General features: G+C 44.2%; 1 protein-coding gene across 1 annotated transcript in view; it reads left to right on the forward strand.

The window, feature by feature from the left end:
- The window catches only part of odad2 (outer dynein arm docking complex subunit 2), a gene marked incomplete at both ends in the record, with an annotated part of 91,235 nt that overhangs the window by 7,024 nt on the left and 64,725 nt on the right, over positions 1-19,486 (forward strand). Inside the window, 8 exon segments of the mRNA XM_079181169.1 lie at positions 9,805-10,034; positions 10,386-10,543; positions 10,875-11,061; positions 11,260-11,366; positions 11,822-11,958; positions 13,158-13,274; positions 17,905-18,122; positions 18,710-18,844. Of these exon segments, the coding sequence (XP_079037295.1) occupies positions 9,805-10,034; positions 10,386-10,543; positions 10,875-11,061; positions 11,260-11,366; positions 11,822-11,958; positions 13,158-13,274; positions 17,905-18,122; positions 18,710-18,844 (1,289 nt within the window).

The following is a 19,486-nucleotide window of genomic DNA, read 5'->3' on the forward strand; positions in this document are numbered from 1 at the left end:
GCCTAGCGTGTTAGCTCCCGAGCTACAGAGGTTCACCAACCAGCACGGTGAGCTAGTCTTTATACATTAGCAAGCTTCTAGCATTGCCATTGCCTATATCACAATAATGTGCAACGTTCTGGTGTGACCGGGCCTTTACTCTTACTATTAATATACTACTATTTGGATAATCGATAGAACATGTTGTGGCAGATACCTCAGAGAGAGAGGGAGCGAGAGAGCTCAACAACTAGACAAATGAAAACAAACTACATTCACATGAAGTTGACAATGTCACGAAGACAGCGTAACAATTGGTTAACTTATTGTGATATATTGACAGTTTCACCCTCAACCTACAGTAAGGTACGGCTCTTCTTTATCCAACTCAAATGGCGTAGGCATTGGGATTCATTCTAAATCTAATATGTGGTCCTATGTGCAGGTGTGCAGCCTTTATGGCTTTTGCGCAATAGCCTTGATTGCCAAATATAACATGAAGTACATGTGTGGTCTTGACAACATATGTGAGCTAATAAGAATGAAATGTTGCGATTCCCCACAGAAATGTGAGGACATGGGGTTTGATTAGCTCCACAAGGCTACACGTCACCACGTTATGAATCTCCCCGTTTAAGAAAACAGAGGGACACACAACGAGCCGTGTTCGTGAATGCAACAAGCGCTACCATGAAGCCCCAGAGGTTGAGTGAATGTATATCTTTTCGCTGATGTGGCTTCACGCTGCACGCAAAGGCCTTGTAACAGACAAGCAGACACCACGTTGTTATCGCCATGTTCTGGGAAACACGGCGACATGTTTAGGAGCTTTTGGCACCTCTGTATCAACAGCGCGCTGGGCTGACGGGGCCTCAACCCTGATCATGACAATCGCAGATGTACCGCTCAGCTTGTTCCCAGAGCCTAAAAGACCATGGCCTGGCCCCTGAACCTTCACAATCCACACGTCGTGTTTTGACATGTTGTCATCCGCTTTGTGATTGGCTAGGTAGGTGGAAGAGCACAGTGGGGCTGGCACTCACTGTGTGCCGTTTCTAATCAAGTTGGCCTTGATGGCCTGCCTGCCCACTTCAGAGGTACGATGAGAACTCACGTGATCCGAGGGAAGGATAAAAAAACAAACAAAATCAAGGCTGGGAGGATAAAAACAGGGAGCAAATGAAAGCAGGGAGGCAGAGGAGGCATAACAAGAAACAGCGTGATTTTGTAATGGGTCATGTCCCTTTACGAGGTGACGTAATTTCCAATAAAGAGCCTTAGGTCCTGCGAGGAACCGGGCCTGTGGCATTTCCACTATATTATGTGTTGAGCAGACAGGAGACATGGGCTACCAGGCGCTGTCTAGGCCAGACCTGGTGGACGGAGGACAGACCTGCTCCACGCAACATGTTAACATGTCAAAGCCACCATGCACTCACATGAAAGAAACGGGGCCCGAACGTAAACAACCCATAAAACGGGTCCCCTTTTTTCAACTATAAACAGTTAGTTTTACACTCAAGTGCGACGGCTTTCGGAACTGTGAGGCGTTTTTGAGGAAATGCAGCGTGAGGTCGAAGCGGGAATGGCGTCAGGAATGGAAAGGGATGCTTAGGGCCTAGTTAGTCGGAGTCTGGAGGCGGGAAAGCAGACGGGAGTTCATCCCAGCCACAGAGCTGGAGCCTGTGTGTGATGTGCTCGCAGGTGTTGATGGCGGGGAGTGGTGCTGCAGCGGCTTAGGGAGCAGTTGAGGTTTTGGCTGCGGACAACAGGCCCTAATGAGTGATGCTCCACAGGCGCTGGTGTGCAGCCAGCCAGGAGGTTGAGAGAACGGAGCGCCCCCTTTAACTGGAGCCATCTGAGAGGAGGAAATGCCCACAGTACAGAGTCTGGCCGCCTGGCACTCTGACCGCTCTGCAGCCCTCAAGAGAGGCTCCCGGCCGCGAGACAATCCCGGCCTGTGCAGCGGAGCAATAGCAGAGCTCACACGCAGGCCAAAGACAGACTGATTAGTCCTCGGAGCTTTGTGATTAGACTACATTGTTAACATTGGAACAGCACCGACTTTGACCGCCTTTTTTCGTGGCTTGTTGAAAACTTACAGAAACATATTGTATTTCCAGAATTTGTAAGCTTCAAAGTGGCTAGCCGGCACACTCCCTAAGTGCAGCTGTCCTTCTCTTTGAGCGCTCCACAAGGCTACTGTTTGAGAACAATAGGCAAGTGATAGTGATTACCTGATGCTCAAGCTATGCCTGTTGGATCATATACATGCCAGCTCCTGCAATAACTCCCCCAGACTGTTGCTAAAGAGGATGTGCCAAAATGTTGAGTTATACAAGGTATTTAATGGTCCTGAAAATATTGTGTCACGTATTAAAAGTACTCAAATAGGACTTTATCTACTGATGCTACTGGCAACAACTTTAGTGAATGAACAAAATATTATGATCTTGAAATCTGCAACTATTTGGCACAAGCTCAAATGAAACAGACGTCTCTTGCATCGGCCCATATTTGACGCTGATTAATGACACTAGAGCGCCTCGGCTACTTTAGAGTTCAGTGCGTTTTACCGTTTGCCAGTAAAAAAAATCTTTTCCCTGTAAAACGCAGTAACACGGTCAGCTACACAGGAATAAACCAAACACGATGTTTTACATCTGCGGTCAACGTCTAAGTCGTCCCTCCACAGATGGCTCATGGGGTCGACCGAAGACAGTCGTCAGTCATGTCCAATGACACTGCAGGCCACCCTGTCAGCCAGCTGATGCTGGACTCACTGGGCTGTGTATATTCCCGCTGTGGCTGCCTGTTAATCACAGTATGAGGTTGGCTCGTGCGCACGAGGGAAAGGCCAAGTGACGGTCAGGCGTGTCGTGGAATTCGGCATGGTGAAACTTCAGACAGGTCTCCCAAACTTTTAACATTCACATTGGACACAAATTGGCCTCAACATTTTTCTTCCACCTTGTGAAAGCGATACACTCCATATTACCCACCCGTCTGCTCTGTGCTGACTTTCTCCAGCGGACAAAACATGTTCAAGACCGGCGTTCTCAAACCTCTTGGTCGGGATTCCTTGTGTTACATACGATACAATCTCTTAACCAGGCGGCAACCTCCCGGTCCTGAAAAGTGAAGCCAATGCGTAAGTGCCTTCAAATTGCATTCTCTCTAATGGCCATCAGGGGGCGACTCCTCTGGTTGCAAAAAGAAGTGTATTATATGCAAGGGGCTATATTACTGGAGTTCCAGTGAAGCCAGCAGATATCCAGGTCCAAAGCTTCCTTTGCTGTGTGCTGCTCATTGTTTGAGGGGTTGGAGCTAAGAGACAAACATGTGCGACTGGAGTGTTTCAAAAGTAACCAGTTGACAAACTCATTTTAGACCAATAAAAAGCTAAATCATCACCAAAAGATAGGTCATTTTGCTCTCCACACTGTTAACCTGCATTCAACCAAAGCCCGCTGGAACGTGATTGGTCAATGCTACTCGGACTACAAACGGAAACCAGAACGTTTCCGATGCCCAAAATCTTGTCCCGTTGCCTACAGATTCTACATATGAATGCAGAATCTGTTTTTTGAACAATTGAACAATTACTTTTGGAAAATGTCTGAATGAAGTCTCTTGCCGATAGTGAGATGAAGGTTGATACCATCTGTGCATTAAATACACATTTTAGGCACAGACATGAAAGTTGTATTGGGTTCTCTAATCTAATTCTCTGCAGATTTCCCCGCTGTGGGACCAATAATTATCTTATCTTAACCCTCGACAAAAAAAGTAAATAAGCATAATCATTGAAGATTACTTCAAGTAGGCCACATTTTATTTTTTTCCTGTATAATTGTATCTCGCCAGGCCTCTAAATATGAAAGCAGAGCAATGTGAAAAGGGGCAGGTCCTAAGTAACTATTGCTTTAATTGAGGTAGTCACAAGATTTAGATCATATGTTTATTACGGAACAAAAATTAACTACGTATAAATGCCACACAAAGACAGGGAAGAAATTAGTTTTGAAAATGACTTTAATTGGATATAAAAGGATAACAAAGACTAGACAGAGCAGTGACAGAGGTGTACTGGTCTGTGCTCAAAATAAATGATGTGATGAACAACAGAGTTGTCTCCAGGCAAAGTCCTCTCTAAATTGCATTTGTCTGTTCACAAGGAAGGGAGGGGGGTGCGGGGTGTCTGATTATTTCCAAGGAGCAATATTCCTCTCTCTGTCTTTCTTTCTTCTCCTGATTGGCCTGGCGGCGCCAACGCTGGAGCTGCACCAACACAAAGGTCTCCAGCAGCACCTCGTCTCTAATGACGGGAGGACAGGGGGAACCGGCCTCTTCTCTCGTTCACCTCTCACCACATTTAACAAGTCGCCCTCTTCGTCTGTTCTCACCCCCCCCCCCCCCCCACGTCCCCCAGCTTTTCCATTTCCATCTTCCACTCAACATCTATCTTCATCTCGGTCCACTCTTTTCACCCACGTGTTCGTCTTCGCTCCCTTTCCAAAAAAAAAAAGAAGAAAAAAGAACGTCCCCACCACTCACTCCTCTCCTCTCCCCCCTGGCTCTTCATTACCCCTCGCCTTGCCCGCTTCCCTGTTTTTTAGCTGCTACCTCAGCTCTCCCGTCACCCTCAGACAGGGGAGGGAAAGAACAAAGGGCCCCTGATGTCTTCCTGGAGAGGTTATACGCCGAAAGTCAAACTGTATTACGGCTCCCCGAGCATTAGCGAGTGAGGCAGCGCCAAAAACCTGGACGGCCTTTCAGACCGCGCTTTCAAAATAATAATTACGCTGTTAGAGATGAAGCGAGGGAGACAGAGGAGCAAGGAGGTGAAGGGAGGAAGAAAAGAGAGGGTAGATCTGTGTTTTTATTTTATTTTCAGCACGCTGAACGTCTTGAAAGAGTAGAACCAGCTGCTATCTCCGGGGCGAGTGGAAGGGGGAGCGGAGGCAACGCGATTTTTTGCCAGCTCAAGGGTATTTAGAGGCCTTTATCTAGTAAACAGGTCAAGGTGGGGCCAACGTATCCTCACCTGAACCAGGCGAAAGACGGCTTTTACATTTGCTTTTTCAAGTAATTGTTTGGGCGTCATTGCTTTTATTTTGATAGTGGATAGAGAGGTGACATGAGGGAAGAAAGAGGAGGAACGACACGCCGCATTGTCCCTGACCGAACTTGAACCCGCAATGTTGTTATTACTGTACACGATCATCGTCCAACACCCCAAGGCCACACTACTAACCAGGCAAAGTGGGGCCCCAGACATGAGAATGTCCATTGATTTTTGGTGACGTAATTGCTATTTTCTTAGTGAATTTGCACAACATCAATGAGATATCAACTAAAGTGGCTCCTAATGTTGTGGCCTTGTCTTGCAGAGAGGGCGTTGGATATTCTTTAAACGCTCCGGGAGGGCAATTTGGTTTGCAAGCAGTGGTGAACTCAGTATCAGCCGGTCAAGAGGAGCTGGGGTTATTCCAGTTCATGGTAATGTCATTTTTTTCTCTCTAAGATATGTTTTGTGGTCACATGTGCTTACTCAGCTTTTCTGGAAACACATAAAAGCTCCTGGAGAAGTGCCTCGATGATTCCCCAACAGGAGCCATGTGTCGCCTTGCAGAACTGCAACCAAAACAAACAAAATGTGTTTTAAGTCATGTAGATGGAGACGTTGTCATTGGTTTGCCCCAGAAGCAACATGGCTATAAATCTTGAGTTGCTTCTATATTTGGCGAGCGTCCGTCCACTCCAAAGAAAGCACTGGCACTAAGCGATCGCCACTTGAAATACATACTGTACACAGTATTTGAAAACCACAATTGCAGGTTTATGTCCATAAGAAGCTCAAGCAATGATATCGTTGTATAAAAGAAATATTCCCAGCAGTATCAGGTTTTGTTTGCCGAGACTCATTTAGAACAGATTTTGATTAATTTTCTTTTTTTGCATCCAGCTTTTAGGACAATTTGTCACATTTCATTATCTCCGTTTTTCTGGTCAGACCAAGAAAACCAAGATTGCCTCATTTCGATGGGTAACACAGTGATGATCGCTCTCCCATGCCTTTCCTGTCCGTCTGTCTAACAAATAAAGACAAAAAACAAATCTTTAAAAAAAACACCAAAACCTAACACAGTGGTGATTGGTTAATGTGGAGATATTTCTTATGCTGCGTGTGCATTAGGAATAACTAGGTTCAGTTTTCTTTGGCACTAATGTCTCTACTTCCGTTATCGCTCTTTACAGTTTGAGTTTCCATTGTCCTCTTTAGCTAGTGCCTATTTAAACAATCAATAAACCAGGCAATTACTTGTAACAGCAGAATGACCTCATCGTTGTCCGTCAGATTTAAAAAAAGGGGAAAAGCACATGTCGGCGCTCCTTGGAAGGAAGTCATACACATCTTGAAGCTTCTCGTCCATCTCAAAGCTGAATCCCATTTAAAAGCACTTCGCCCGCTCTTTTCCGTGCCTAAAAACACAGAGGATTATGGGAAATGACAGGCAGGATCCAGGAGCTTTTTTACAACCAAGAGGATGTGGTCACGGCCTCTTGTTAGCGTCCCTTTTACTGTTCTCTATTTTAGAACCCCACGTGGATTGGTGCGACACATCTCACAGGTGCTCATTACGGCGACCGGTGTCGCCCGTTTCCTTGTCTCTTGCGTCGCCCGCAAGGCCACGAGGCACACTGACCCAGGTTTGACGCAAAGCCTGTAAAAACATCAGACCTTTTTGGAGGATGTGAAGCCATGCATGAAAGCAGGGGTTAAAGAAAAATACAGGAGATACGCTCTCCTGCTCCTTTCAAACCAGGAACAGGAACAGTAGTCGCCCCCCCCTCATCATCACTACTTGCTACTCACGCACAGCTTTTGTGTGTGTTTACTCTGAGTGTTAATGGAGTGTTGTGGAGATTTGGACACACTTGCGAACGGATGCAATCACGATGTCCGTGTGTAAAGAGGCCGGGTCGGTACCTTTTCTCAGTGTGTCATCAGCGGGGTTTCCGTGCAGTTCAATCAGCGACTGAACTCAAGCATTGGAGAAAAAGCACGGCGAGCAGTTGTGTTTATTATGCCGTATTAAGTTTGAGTCAGAGGACATCTAAAGAGCGAGCAGGTGCTTCTTGAGCTGGGAGCTTATTTGTTTTACTTTGTGAAAGGCCCAGGCTGGGCAGAACGTTTCATTTACTCCCTGTTAACGAACAGCAATTAGGCTCCCTAATGAGGCCCCGGGTTAGATGTATTAAGACCCTTGTTTATCCTGCTTTCCTTCCCTTTTCTTTTTCCTCTCCTTCGCTTTGTTTTTCACTGCTTCACAGTCGGGCAAGCTGGGACACACGCAGATGCACATGTACTTTACGTCAGCTCCGTCTGTGTCTGAGTTCCACTTGCCTTCAGCCCCCCCCCCCCCCCTCCTCCCCTAGCTCCAGGCAGATTCTCAATGCTTCTTAATTTAGAGGAGACAGCTTTCCCCCTTGTTCCAAATAAAATACCTGAAATGGGGGGAGGCAAACTCATAAATCCGCTCCTCTAACAACAACAACATCCAGAGGGATCTCTCTTGATGCTAGAGATGAGCTACTATTTCTCCTCACTCCCCGGGGGATCCTTGGTGATTGATTTACACGCAGGCTCAGTCCAACTTAACCCAACGGTTTAGGAGACAAAGTAGCTCCACCTGCTGTGCCGCTAGGCGCGCCAGGCTGAAAGGGATAGGTCTCCGCGCCACTGGCGCTCCTGACAGACAGTGGGCCAGACGAGGCAAGTACCAGAGGAAATCAGTGGTTTTCACCGGGCCATGACACACCTTTTCTCTCGGGTCAGCCTCAGGACATCGTAGGTGGGTAGCTGCTAGAACAATAAGGACACACATTTGTTCTTTAAGAGGGAAGGGGTTTAATCATTGACTGAAAAGACGTCATGTATCTGGGAGAATGCTTGGTATCACACAAGCTGCCTTGCATTGAGCGTTGCCTTTATCGTACTTGCTAATTATTCTCATGATATGCCACCATGTAAAGTTGCTGTCCTCATCCCCTTTAAATGGATATTTGGGGAAATGTTGCGCTCATTTTACATGTGAAAGAGAGATTATAGGTATTGCTATTTGCACATTAAGATGTCTGTATTGGTGGCTTTTATTACCTTTGCCTTTCCATGTCAAGAATAATTAACTTTGAACTGAGTGAACTCATATTCTGTGTTTAAACAGAGAGTATTCACACAAATAGACTGTGTTCACCAGCCAATGTTTGTCTGCAGGACACTGCCAAACCAGTAGTGAGAGAGGAAATAGGCTCTCAAATACGCGGTCATGTGGACACTCTAAAAGGAAAGCAAACAGGGATTTTTATTATTATGACAACGTTTAACTTGACATTTTAGAATTTCTGGCCGTGCAAGTCCCAACACCTGCACGTCCAAAGTTAGACTTCACACAGGTAGATTGCAATTGCTGTTTAGTGCACATATATTTATAATTTTTATATATTTGTATTTGTATTCCTAAGATATATTTTCCACCCACCCTACATTTCACTGTACACATTGTATGAGCATGTAACAAATCATTCCACAAATCAATATGCTACTTTCCAAACAGTCTAAAAAAAAAGAAAAGAAACACAGTACAATACAGTAAAGGCAGAGTTTCTGTGTTGCATTGCACCACATTGCACGTGTTACGTTATACCTAGTGGGTTATTAAATAACTCATGTTAGTTATACGGTTTAGTTTACATTTAGATATTTCAAAGTTTGGCTTTGGTCATTTTTGACCCAACTCGCTTTCCGTTTTATTTGGTTGTATCGTAGCAACAACCAACGGAGGCGGATGAAGCTGTGTGGATATGTGGTTTCCATGGATACCTATGAGGGCAAACTGTCGGTAAACGTTTTAAAATAGAAAGAAGCTCGAAAATACTCGGTAAGTTTTCACTAATGTACGAGTGTAAACGTAACAAATCATGGTAGAAACATGTGTTATTGACGAGGGGAAGTGGTAACGGGTTGTAGTACCGTTAGTTAGAGTTTATCAGCTGTGCTAACGGGGCTAAAGCGTACTAACAGCTATAACGTAAACTAACAGTTAGCTATAACGCTAAACGTTGACGTTAACGTAAAGACGAGGGACATAACGCGTCACATATTTAAACAGTATAACTTAGAAAAATATTAAGTTAATTTAAAGTAAATACGTTACTGTCAACTCATTCAATTGTTCACCATGAACATATAACGTCCTCATAGCTAACTTTTGTTTTAGTTTATTTATTTCATATTTACGCTTTAAATGCAGAGCCGTTCTATATAACATTACCAGCTCTCTCAACACAGCTGTAAGAGCCATATTCTATTTGCTATTACATATTTACTTGTATTTACATGTTTAACTTTAATCACATCTGTTTCTACATTGAATGTTACAATGATGTTGTTATAATTTGTTATAGTAAGAAATATACGTAAGTGTCAGACTGCCTCACTTTAAGGATATAGCGACAGTTAGTGAAGTTTCCTACTACTTCAGTCCAAACCCCCAAAATTATTCAATTGACTAAGAGAAAAGAAAAAATAGCAAATCCTCACACTTGAGAAGCATTATCAAAGTAGTTGCAGATTCATTTCATGTTGGTCTGTAAAGCAATTCATTTACTAATCTTTTCAGCTTTGAAAATATATCAAACAAATGCCTTTTTTTCTTAGGAGCTCCACATGGGACCCCGAGCCTAAAGTTGATCAAAAGTGTAAAGTTAAGAAGCATCAGCCACACACGGTTTAAGATGTTGTTTTTAATCTACTTTCAGAATATCCCAGCCGGTGCCATGGGGTCATCACTGACGAGGGCGGCCCAGTGGACCAGCTCTGGCAAACTTGAGCTCACGCCAATGAACGAGTCCTTGTTGAAAGAGGTCCTGCGCTTTGTGGAGGAGTTCAGCTCCCAACACCCACAGGAGGCCGAGCACGTGTTCGAGGAGCCTCTCCGCTGGAGTACCACTTTAGTGGCATCTGATTTCAAAACAGACTATGACATCAGGTTGGCCTAATCATGAGGCCGGCAGCTGGTTGGCCAGTGCTTTCGGTATTACGTGCCTGTGCAGGATATGCTGTCACCATGGTGTCCAAATGTATTTTACCTTGGCTTTACTCAAAGCAGTAGGCTGTAATTAATTTGTTTTTCAGCTTCAGTTAGACTGAGTACATTCCTTTTTGTTCCATCAGAAGGTCTGGTCAACTTTCAGTGTGTGCTTTCTTTGCATCCCGGAGAAGTACAAAAACATAAATACAGACTCTGATCTTCCTTGAGTGCGTTGGCATTTATCATCTAGTATGAAAAAGTAATAATATGGATAAAAGTATTAAAGTATTTTTTTTGTTTTCTCCTCAGTGACTCGGATGCACAGTCCCACGAGAAAGACAGCGAAGAGCGTCCATTGTTGCAGCTCTCCCCTCCTACTGTTTATGTGCGCAGCTTCAGCCAGCTCTCTAAACTAGTTCATCTGGCAGATGATAAGAAGCTGGAGGAGGTTCAAGCATGTCTCGAAGGTAAGCACGATGACCACAGGAAGAGATTTGAATCCAATTTGCATACTAAGTAGTCCAGCCCACCAACATACCTCCATAACCCACAGACTTCATTTATTTGTCTACAACCACGCAATTAAACTTGGTGACTCTTTATGCATTTAGTTTAGGGCTGCTGCCAAAGTTAATGACGGGAATACATGATTAATGTAGTAAAACATAAATAAAGAGGAAAACTGTTGTAGAGGAAAAACACAGTTCATATGAGGCCTACTGAATTGTAACTCTCATTTTTGGGTGATCGGCCTCTGAATCTGAAGATTCGCTATGGCTAACCTCTTTCATTCTTCAGAAAATAGAGACCCCGTGGTTAAGATTTTTGGCCCCAGCCTTGCCAGCGTCCTGGAGAAAAACGATGCCCACACAGATGTGCTAAGTCTGGAAGACAAAGAGGAGGACCAAGGCAAGGTCAAGCTGTTCCTCCTGCTCCACAATATGGACAACCAGCTCCTCAGCAAGTGCCTCAAAGAGATAGACGGGTAGGTGGTGCTTCTTCCTTCTCTATCATCTATCCATCCTCCACGGCTGTCTTCTTCCACTCAGACCTAACCAGTTTGTGCAACATGTGGTTGTTTTTGATTGGAAGAAGCAGCGGGTTTAGACAAAAAGGGAAACCGTGAATGAATGAGACGAATTGGACATTTGTTTTGTTTTGTTTTTCTACACTTTCATCACAGAGGAGTCAGGCTGGACCCCGGCGCGGTGAAGAATGAAGTGGAGCTGTTGAAACGGCTCTGCAGCGGGGGGGAAAAGAGGGTGTTGAAGTCGGTTCGATACACATCAGGTTTGAATTATCTCCCCACATTTCACTGCGCTGCAACGACAGCAGTTGCTATTAACACTAATGCTGGATATTCCAAAGCGTAAAAAAAAGAAAGTCTGTGTTCTGCCGCCCGCAGAAGTTATTATGTCTCGTCAGATTCCAAGTCGTTAGTCAGCGCTCGTATTCATCGAGGCCTCACAAAGCATGTGCACACCAAGTGGTAGAAGCAAGTCCACATTTCTCATGTTGAATTGACGCGGCCTATGAAAATACTCTCCCAACCAGCCGTAAAATATGATAGTGTCACTACTAAGTGAAACTACCTCTCAGAGCTGTGCTCATCTGTGTGCCACGTCATCCTCTTTAGCGGTCCAGGCACACATGTTGCTGCTGTCAGGCTACATTACATTATATAAAGGTTACTGCGAGATTATTCCAAACTGCCATCTTTTTTCTTCTTCTTGCTTTTCTTTTAGATTATGTGTTTTCAAACGGCTGCCGCGCCCCTCCGTGGAGACAGGCCCTCAATGAGATTTGTTACCTTGTGATCGAGCCCTGCGACACTGAGACCCTCTACATCACCTGCAGCACAGCTGGAGTCTTTCTCAATGGGGTAAGACGAGGAAGATGAAGCACTGTGGACTGTGGATCAGCTGCAACAGTCAACCCGATATTGTGTCCTATTTCTGTGTGAGGAGATGTTCATGGAGGTTACCTTCTGGAAAATAATTTCTGATCGGCCAATCCATCACTGTACAGTCAGCCAGTCATAGTTTGGCTGTTTTAAAGTGGGGTTATACGAGGTACTTATGCATAGTCGGTGTTATAACCTGCAGTAGATTAAAGTATATTAGTTTCCTATATTACATGAGTTTCCAAAACTAGCAAAATAAAAAATACAAGAAACAAAATACATTTAGTAGCAAAGGCATTCCTCTAGAGTTCCTTTAAAAACTGACTTGAGTTCACGAAGAGTAATCACTTATGACATTTGTAAGTCCCCCTTTACATTGTTCCAGCTGGATGCGGTGTTTAAACAAAGTGCAGTGGTCTGCAAGACAACCACACCCAGTAATATCATGTAGAGCACAGTGGCATCCTGCGTCCAACATCTTTAGCCACTGGGCCTGATCACCAATAACGTTCTAAAAGTTGAAGAAAAGTTTGACGATACAAAATAGGCTATTACTAGACAACAACAAAGTCCAAGTTACTTATGTTTTCTGATGCTGTTAAAAGTCTCTTCATATAATCTCTGTGTAAGGCTTGTGTTTTTACTCATGATCAGGGGACAATCTCAAACTCTTATGTTCATAAATATACCTTAAATTTGTCGGGTAAAAAGAAAATCTCCTATCTGGCATTTAGGTGTCCCCACCCCCTAAAAGTGTGCTATTGCATACGGAGCTTCCAAATACTTGCCAAACTCCAGGAATCTCTCTGAATGTGTTTGCAATCATTTCTAAGAGAGGATTTTGCGTGCTGCAGCACCTTTCACTCTCTTCCCTGACATTGCTGACAAGCCGTAGGCCTCCTGCCTCTTGTTTCTTCACCTGGAAGCGGTTCGGCCAAGGTGAAAAAAACTACAACCTCAAACCCGAAACGGGTGACATTGATGCAAATGAAACCTCAAAGAGCAGCAGTGTCTTAAACCTAATTCGGCGGTTTACATGGTTTTTACACTTCCTCGCTAAAGGCTGCCTGGAGATACTCCGAGCTTTCTAACCCTCAGCTATTCCAGCCGACATGTGGGTCAAATTATAATTGTGGTTTTTAGAATTAATGAAGCTGTTTTTCACTGTGTTTTCACAGGGCATGAAACAGGAGGGGGAGGAGAGCGGCTACGAGCGAGCGAGTGATATGTACGAGGACCTGGGAACTCTTCTGAAGAGCACATCTCCACATTTTGCCGAGAACACAAACGAGCAGGTACAGTGGAACACGAGGGCAGATGCAATTATCATCGTAGCCTTGAGTTTTTGCTCCCACAGCCGGGAACGCGTGGGTGTTGAAATGCCTCTTTGTCCCACGAACGAGGTCCTTCTCTCCAAACCTGTGATTTGATCGCTGGTGCCGTGTGACTCACAAGAGTAAACAGAGTGAGGATTGTGTAATCAGTGTCTGTGCTGCTCCACGCTAGTGAGCTAGTGTCTGGTTGTCACTGTGCTGAAAAATTTCTGAAGCCGACCTCCTCCTTGTTCCAACATCAAAGCAGCATGCCCCCCCCCCCCCCCCCCCCCCCCCCCCCCCCCCCCCCCCCCTCCCCCCACACTCGGCACACACACACATGCACAGACAGACAGACAGACACCCGCGCTCATTTCCAGACACTGCAATACGCGTGATTTATTCAGTAGTGCTATTTCCTGCTTTAGTAATTTGACGACATAACAAATCGCCTCAATAATAGATTCCAGCTGCGCTCCAAAAATCTGTTAATCATTTAAAAATCTGATCTCTCTTTTTTTTTTTTTTTTTGCTCACGCTGTTTGTTGGAAAATGTGGCATCATCGAAACATCTACGGACCACCTTCCGCTCGCTGCCTGCTGTGTATCGATCTAGTGTCTTTAAAGAGTCGTAGTATAGATTTTTCCATTTGCTATCATGTCATTCTCAATGAAATATAGAGTAATTATTATTCAGAAGGCGTAGAATGTAATCTGGCTCTCAAAGAAAGAATCAACAGTATAACTGTCTGATTCATAGAATTTGGATTGACACGGAGATGCATTTTTCTCAATGCTTTTTCAAAACCAGAAGATTTCACAGAACTATTCTGTAAGTGGAAATGCCTTCAGTACAAAAGACAACAGAAATGCTTTTTACAAAACAAAACTGCTTATTGAATTGTCCCAAAAATTTATTCATACAAACACTGCTGTACATTGATGTAAGTTGTATTTAACAGCCATTCATTTGCAAACATCATGGATGGTAATGTCAGTCAGCTGGTCCACCAGACTTCAGACTTCAATGTCTCATCAACTATTGGATGGATTGATGGATTGCCATTCGTTTTAACACACATTCATGGTCCCCAGAGGATTAAATCCCCATGACTTTGGTGATTTCCTGGCTTTTCCTCTAACGCCACCTGCAAGTTTTCACTTATCCAGTGATACCGTATATATCTCAACATTTACCAGGTGGATTTGACAACATGTCGTGTTCCCCTCAGGAGGAGTTGTTATGACTTTGTTGGCCCCCTGACTTTTCGTGTTGTGCCATATTCATGTTATCATAACATTTTAATTTGCCCTGTACTTTGATTTATACGGGAACCCTGAGAGGCAAGTGAAAAAAAGTTTTCCGAGGATCATTTTTCTGAGTTGCTTTTTTTCCATCTGTGAAAGCAGTTAAAACAAAACAACCTTTTCACAGATGAAAAACATTGTTTGAAAAAGTTTTTTTATTTCTCCATACAAGGTATTAAGAAATATTACAAGACAATATTGTGTCTTACCAAGCTATGTAAATTAAAACTGAACGCAAGCATGATTTATTTTTAAAACTATTTACAACACGAGGTTGTGATGCGTTTCATCCCCTTGTGGCCAAAATGAGTATTGCAACAACAAACACTAAAAACATTTCTTTCACTGCTTCACAGATGATTTCTTTTATTGAGGAACTTATTTTGAAACATATCTTTGCGAAAGCATTGTTGCACCTGTTCTTAAGTCATAAACACAGGAGAGAAAACAATTTCGATCAGACTCTTTTGTCTGACTTGCCTCTCAAGACTTCGTAGATTTATGACCAAATACCTGCGAAACTAAAGACAACCCAACATTTTATCTGCTAAACATCAGAATTTAGCCTAAAGCACTTCTCACGTGGCTGTAGACTCTTTAGGCTGTGTCTGAAATCACTTCCTATTCACTGCATGGTGCACTACATTTACCCTCCACCATGTATACACCCTATCGAAAGAAAATAAAGTAGTGTATGTGTAAGGCATGTATGTGGCCGGTTGATCACACAAAATGAGCTCTAATTTAGTCTGAAATGCAGCACAAAGCTGTTGCTTTAGTGTTATGTTGAGCATTGGCTCAGATGTAGTGTTAAAGTGCTTTAAGTGGTCGGAAGACTTGAAAAGCTTTATACAAGTACACTCCGTTTACCATGTAGCTACTACTTTCTGCTGACAATTCCACATTGCAACGCTCTTTATGTGATGCATGAGAAAATGACCCTTAACCTATTGAGTGTCTAGCATACGGGAATAGTGACTGAGTGAACAAGGAGTGATTGTGAAGTTTTACGAAGATTATACTGTACAGCATACACAGTGGAATAGCGCCTCCATTGTATCTGTGAAGTTGTCATTGGTCCGTGGTACAGTAAGCTGGGATGGGGGGTTAGTGAAGACTTTAATAAACCAATGAGTAGTGCCAGGCTGAAGCGTGTAAAAAATTTCAAAAAAAGACACTGAGGCTTTTATGTTTTAAGAGCCCTACTGTGTGAAGAGTGATGCCTCGAGTCTGAACCATCTAAAACAATGATGGACAGCCGCAGTAAAAATCGCTGCGAACCAGTTTGTGGGGGCACAAATCATTGTCGAGATCTTTTTCTTCTGGATTCTTCAAAACTCCTTTGATATGTGGCTCGCCAGTGTCCCGTAAACGTAGTTTCTCCCTGCCTCCACTCGGAGCTAATCACCCTCACATGATGGGGGTCAACGGGGGGAAACGCAGCGCTTTGAAACTCGTTTGATTGATTGCTGACGACAGCAATCAGACGGCGCAACGTGCATCCCGCGTCCGAGATATTAAGTAATTGCGGTCGCTTCTCGTGGACATGATCCATTCCAGTTTTAATTCCGGGGAGATTGACAGCGGGTGGGTGTCCGTCAGAAACACAATCTCGCACGACTCCGGCTCAGCTCCCTGATTGCTAAACGTGGAAGGCGATAGCCAAAGATAACAACACCTAATCTCCAAACGTATCTGCTAGACTCCAAAGTGAGGAAGCAGGTCCTTTTTTTTTTTTTTAACAGTTCTATTAGATTAGACAGCCTCAATCAAACGAGCAGAGGCGGCCAAAAGGAGCCGAGGACTGCAACACGGGGTGGAGGCAGACTCGCCCTCCCTGTTCTGTGTTGTGGATTTGTTTTGACATGGCGGCGTGATTGGGAATTGGACATGCGGCGTATTTGCATGCACAAGACGCTCACTGAAGAGCTCCCCGCGCTTCGGAGATTTGTTTTTGTTATTCACATCCTGAAATTAATATAGACCGCCTCACTGTCATAATCAGTCAGCAGAGGCCGCTTGAATCTCGCCACTGACAGATGTTTTATGGCCGGGGTGGCTTCACATTCGCTGCCCTGCCGATTTTCCATCAGTGCGGATCAAGTAATTAGATCTAGTCCGCCACAAGCACATGTAAATAGTTTTGAGTTTATGTTTTAGTAGTCAAGTGAAGAAATAAGAAAAGTGCCAGGGATTGAATGTCACCTGCTATTAAAATATTTTTTGAGTTTACAAATGTAGGCGTCAGTCTTGCTCGCAAAAGCATTTTCTGTCCAGGCCTGGAGTGTTTTCAGAAGCAGAGAAGCACCTGTATTAGGACGTTGTACTGTGGCATGTCAAGGAATGTGGAGTGTTCCCCTCTGTGTGAGCGCATGGAGTCACATACAATAGAATTAAAGAAGGTCGCTTTGACTAATAAAGTCAGACCGCGGCTCTGCGGTGAGTTGACTTGTATGTTTCCAATGGCAGGTCACTTTGTGTTTTATGAAAAACAAGTCTCGGGCATGCTTGGCAGCACGAGACTTACAAATACTTAAATCCTAATTCTTTTTCCCTGCCCTTAAAAAAACGCTTGAGCCCCCTAATAACAAATGACAAGCTATTTCTGCTGAGCAGGTGTCTGTGATTAAAAATTCTCCCGCCTGCAAACCATTCATATGTGTCTTGTTGGCATTCGTATGTAGGTTGTAAAGTTTGGTACAAAGACCTTCAAGACTTCAGAATAAAATCAAATCAGAAGTGAATAACAGTGACACAAAGGCACTGCTTTGTCTGTGCCAAGCTGCGAGGTTTTAGGTGGAGGAATGCACAGAAACAATAAAGTTTTTGATATTGTTCGGCCAATTAACAGAGGGGGACCTCTTCTGTGTTAAGCATTGGCAAAGTGTTATTCTACTCCAAAGCCTCAATAAAGACGGAAATTGTTATGCAGGTCTGCATACTGTTCAGAAAGTGGCTTTTATGGACATTTTATGTTTTTCATGTGTCACTGATACTGTTTTTATATATGCCTGTTCTCAGAATGAAAGGGCCAACACTTTGTCAGAGAAATAATATGTAATGTGTCTCACATAATGAAAAGAGAGGCATCATGTCAGATGGTGGGTGGGAAATACATTCAGAATGAGTCTTTAGTTTTAATAAGCATCATTCAGAGAAATGCACAACCAGAGCACGTTTATTTTACAATCATGTAGCCTATTGTACGTCTCACAGCTAGAATTTCGGTGCAAATTGAAAGAGGTCTCCCACCCCACCCCCCCTCCTCACTCTCAGGTCGTTGTCTTTTTCCACTTACCAACAGGATTTTGCAGTTCAAGAACTTCCATCAACGCAAAAGATCCAGCATGTGGAACCGGTTGATGCGGAGGAACAGGGCCAACCCCAGAGGTCTTACGAGCAACAGGAAAAGAATGTGCACAAGGAGGCGAGGCAACAGCATGCGCCGAACAAGGCGGGCGGCAGGAAGAAATATGAACCATGTCCGAGGTGGAAGAATCTGGGTCTCGGGTCTCTGTGCGGGTATGTGATGATTCCTCCCGTTAAGATGTGTCCTGAAATATCTTCAGGCTATCCGCGCGCCATGCGGATGGGAGGGGGGATGGGGATCCCTCTCGTTGAGGAGATGAGCCTCAGACGACGGCGTTGCCAAAGCCTCCGTCACATGTGCTCGGCGTGTCTGCCAGCAGTCGCACATTATACTGAGACCGTTATATGGTTTTTCATATTTTAAGGGCAAGTGAAAGTGTTCCTGATTACACAATGATTACGTTAATGGATACGTTCACAGTGTGGAAACCCTTTCTGGCCTATTACAGACAGAAATGTTGGGAAAAAGTCTTAGAAACAATCCCAAAAAGATCTGTCACATATGGCCTTTGATTGATAAATAGATCGTAGCGAGGGCTGAGCTGTTGCAGCTGCACCTTGTGATAACTATACCCATTTGAGGAGAAACTGGCTCACGATAAAAGTATCTCGATTGCTTAAAAAAAATAAAATGCCCGCTGAACCCTTGTCACGAATTGTTAAATAATGATTATGTTAGAAAAATAACCATTTTCAAAATAGAAGCAGGCGTAATGACTCGTTATTTCACATCATTATAGTAAAGCCGAGGAAAAGAAACCGAGTAAGAGCTCCGGAGAGAAGAAGTCTGGTGAAACACAGAAGAAAAAGCTGGGAGCGGGAGCCAAGGGCAAGATGAAAGCAGACTTACCTGGACGCCAGTCCTCCCAGAAAATGTAAGTGTCCCAAAGCAGTTCTCCTTCTATCAGAATCTGTAAGGAATACTTTCTACATACATGATTTAGGAACTGATAGGAAGTGTCGTTTTACAAGTTTTGTTGTGGAAAGTGTAACCTGCATTCACACTAACGAAGAACCCGTGTAAAGGTCTTTTCTTCCTCCGGCTCTTGGCAGCCACACCTCCTCAGCTGTCTCCACACTTGCGTCTGCCAATGCATACAGACTCCTAGCATCATAAATCCACTCATAGCCACTGTTCACCGATAGCATTCTTTGGTGCTCACCGGCTAGCGTACACGCAGTAAAGACCCCGGGGCTCATTCACTCAGTCACAGTGAATGTGAATTGCACACCACCCGGGACCGAGCGTAGGCCTCGTTCGGTGTCCGGTGTTTCTCATGTTTCTCCCTCGTATCGGGCTGGCTCCTTCTGATACTACGCTCCCCTGGAAATGCTATTTGTGCGTATATGGGAACTGTCTCTCAGCGGCCCCATCTGAATATGTATATACCAAATTTCATTGCTCCACAGCTCCCGACCTTCAGGATACTGTTATCCAAGTGGCCCGAGCAGCTTGGAAAAGCCATCTGCACTTCTGTTTGCATCAATGGCCCTCTGTATGTGATGATGACGGCTCC

Source organism: Pholis gunnellus (genome assembly GCF_910591455.1).
Source record: "Pholis gunnellus genome assembly, chromosome: 20".
Classification (NCBI taxonomy): domain Eukaryota; kingdom Metazoa; phylum Chordata; class Actinopteri; order Perciformes; family Pholidae; genus Pholis; species Pholis gunnellus.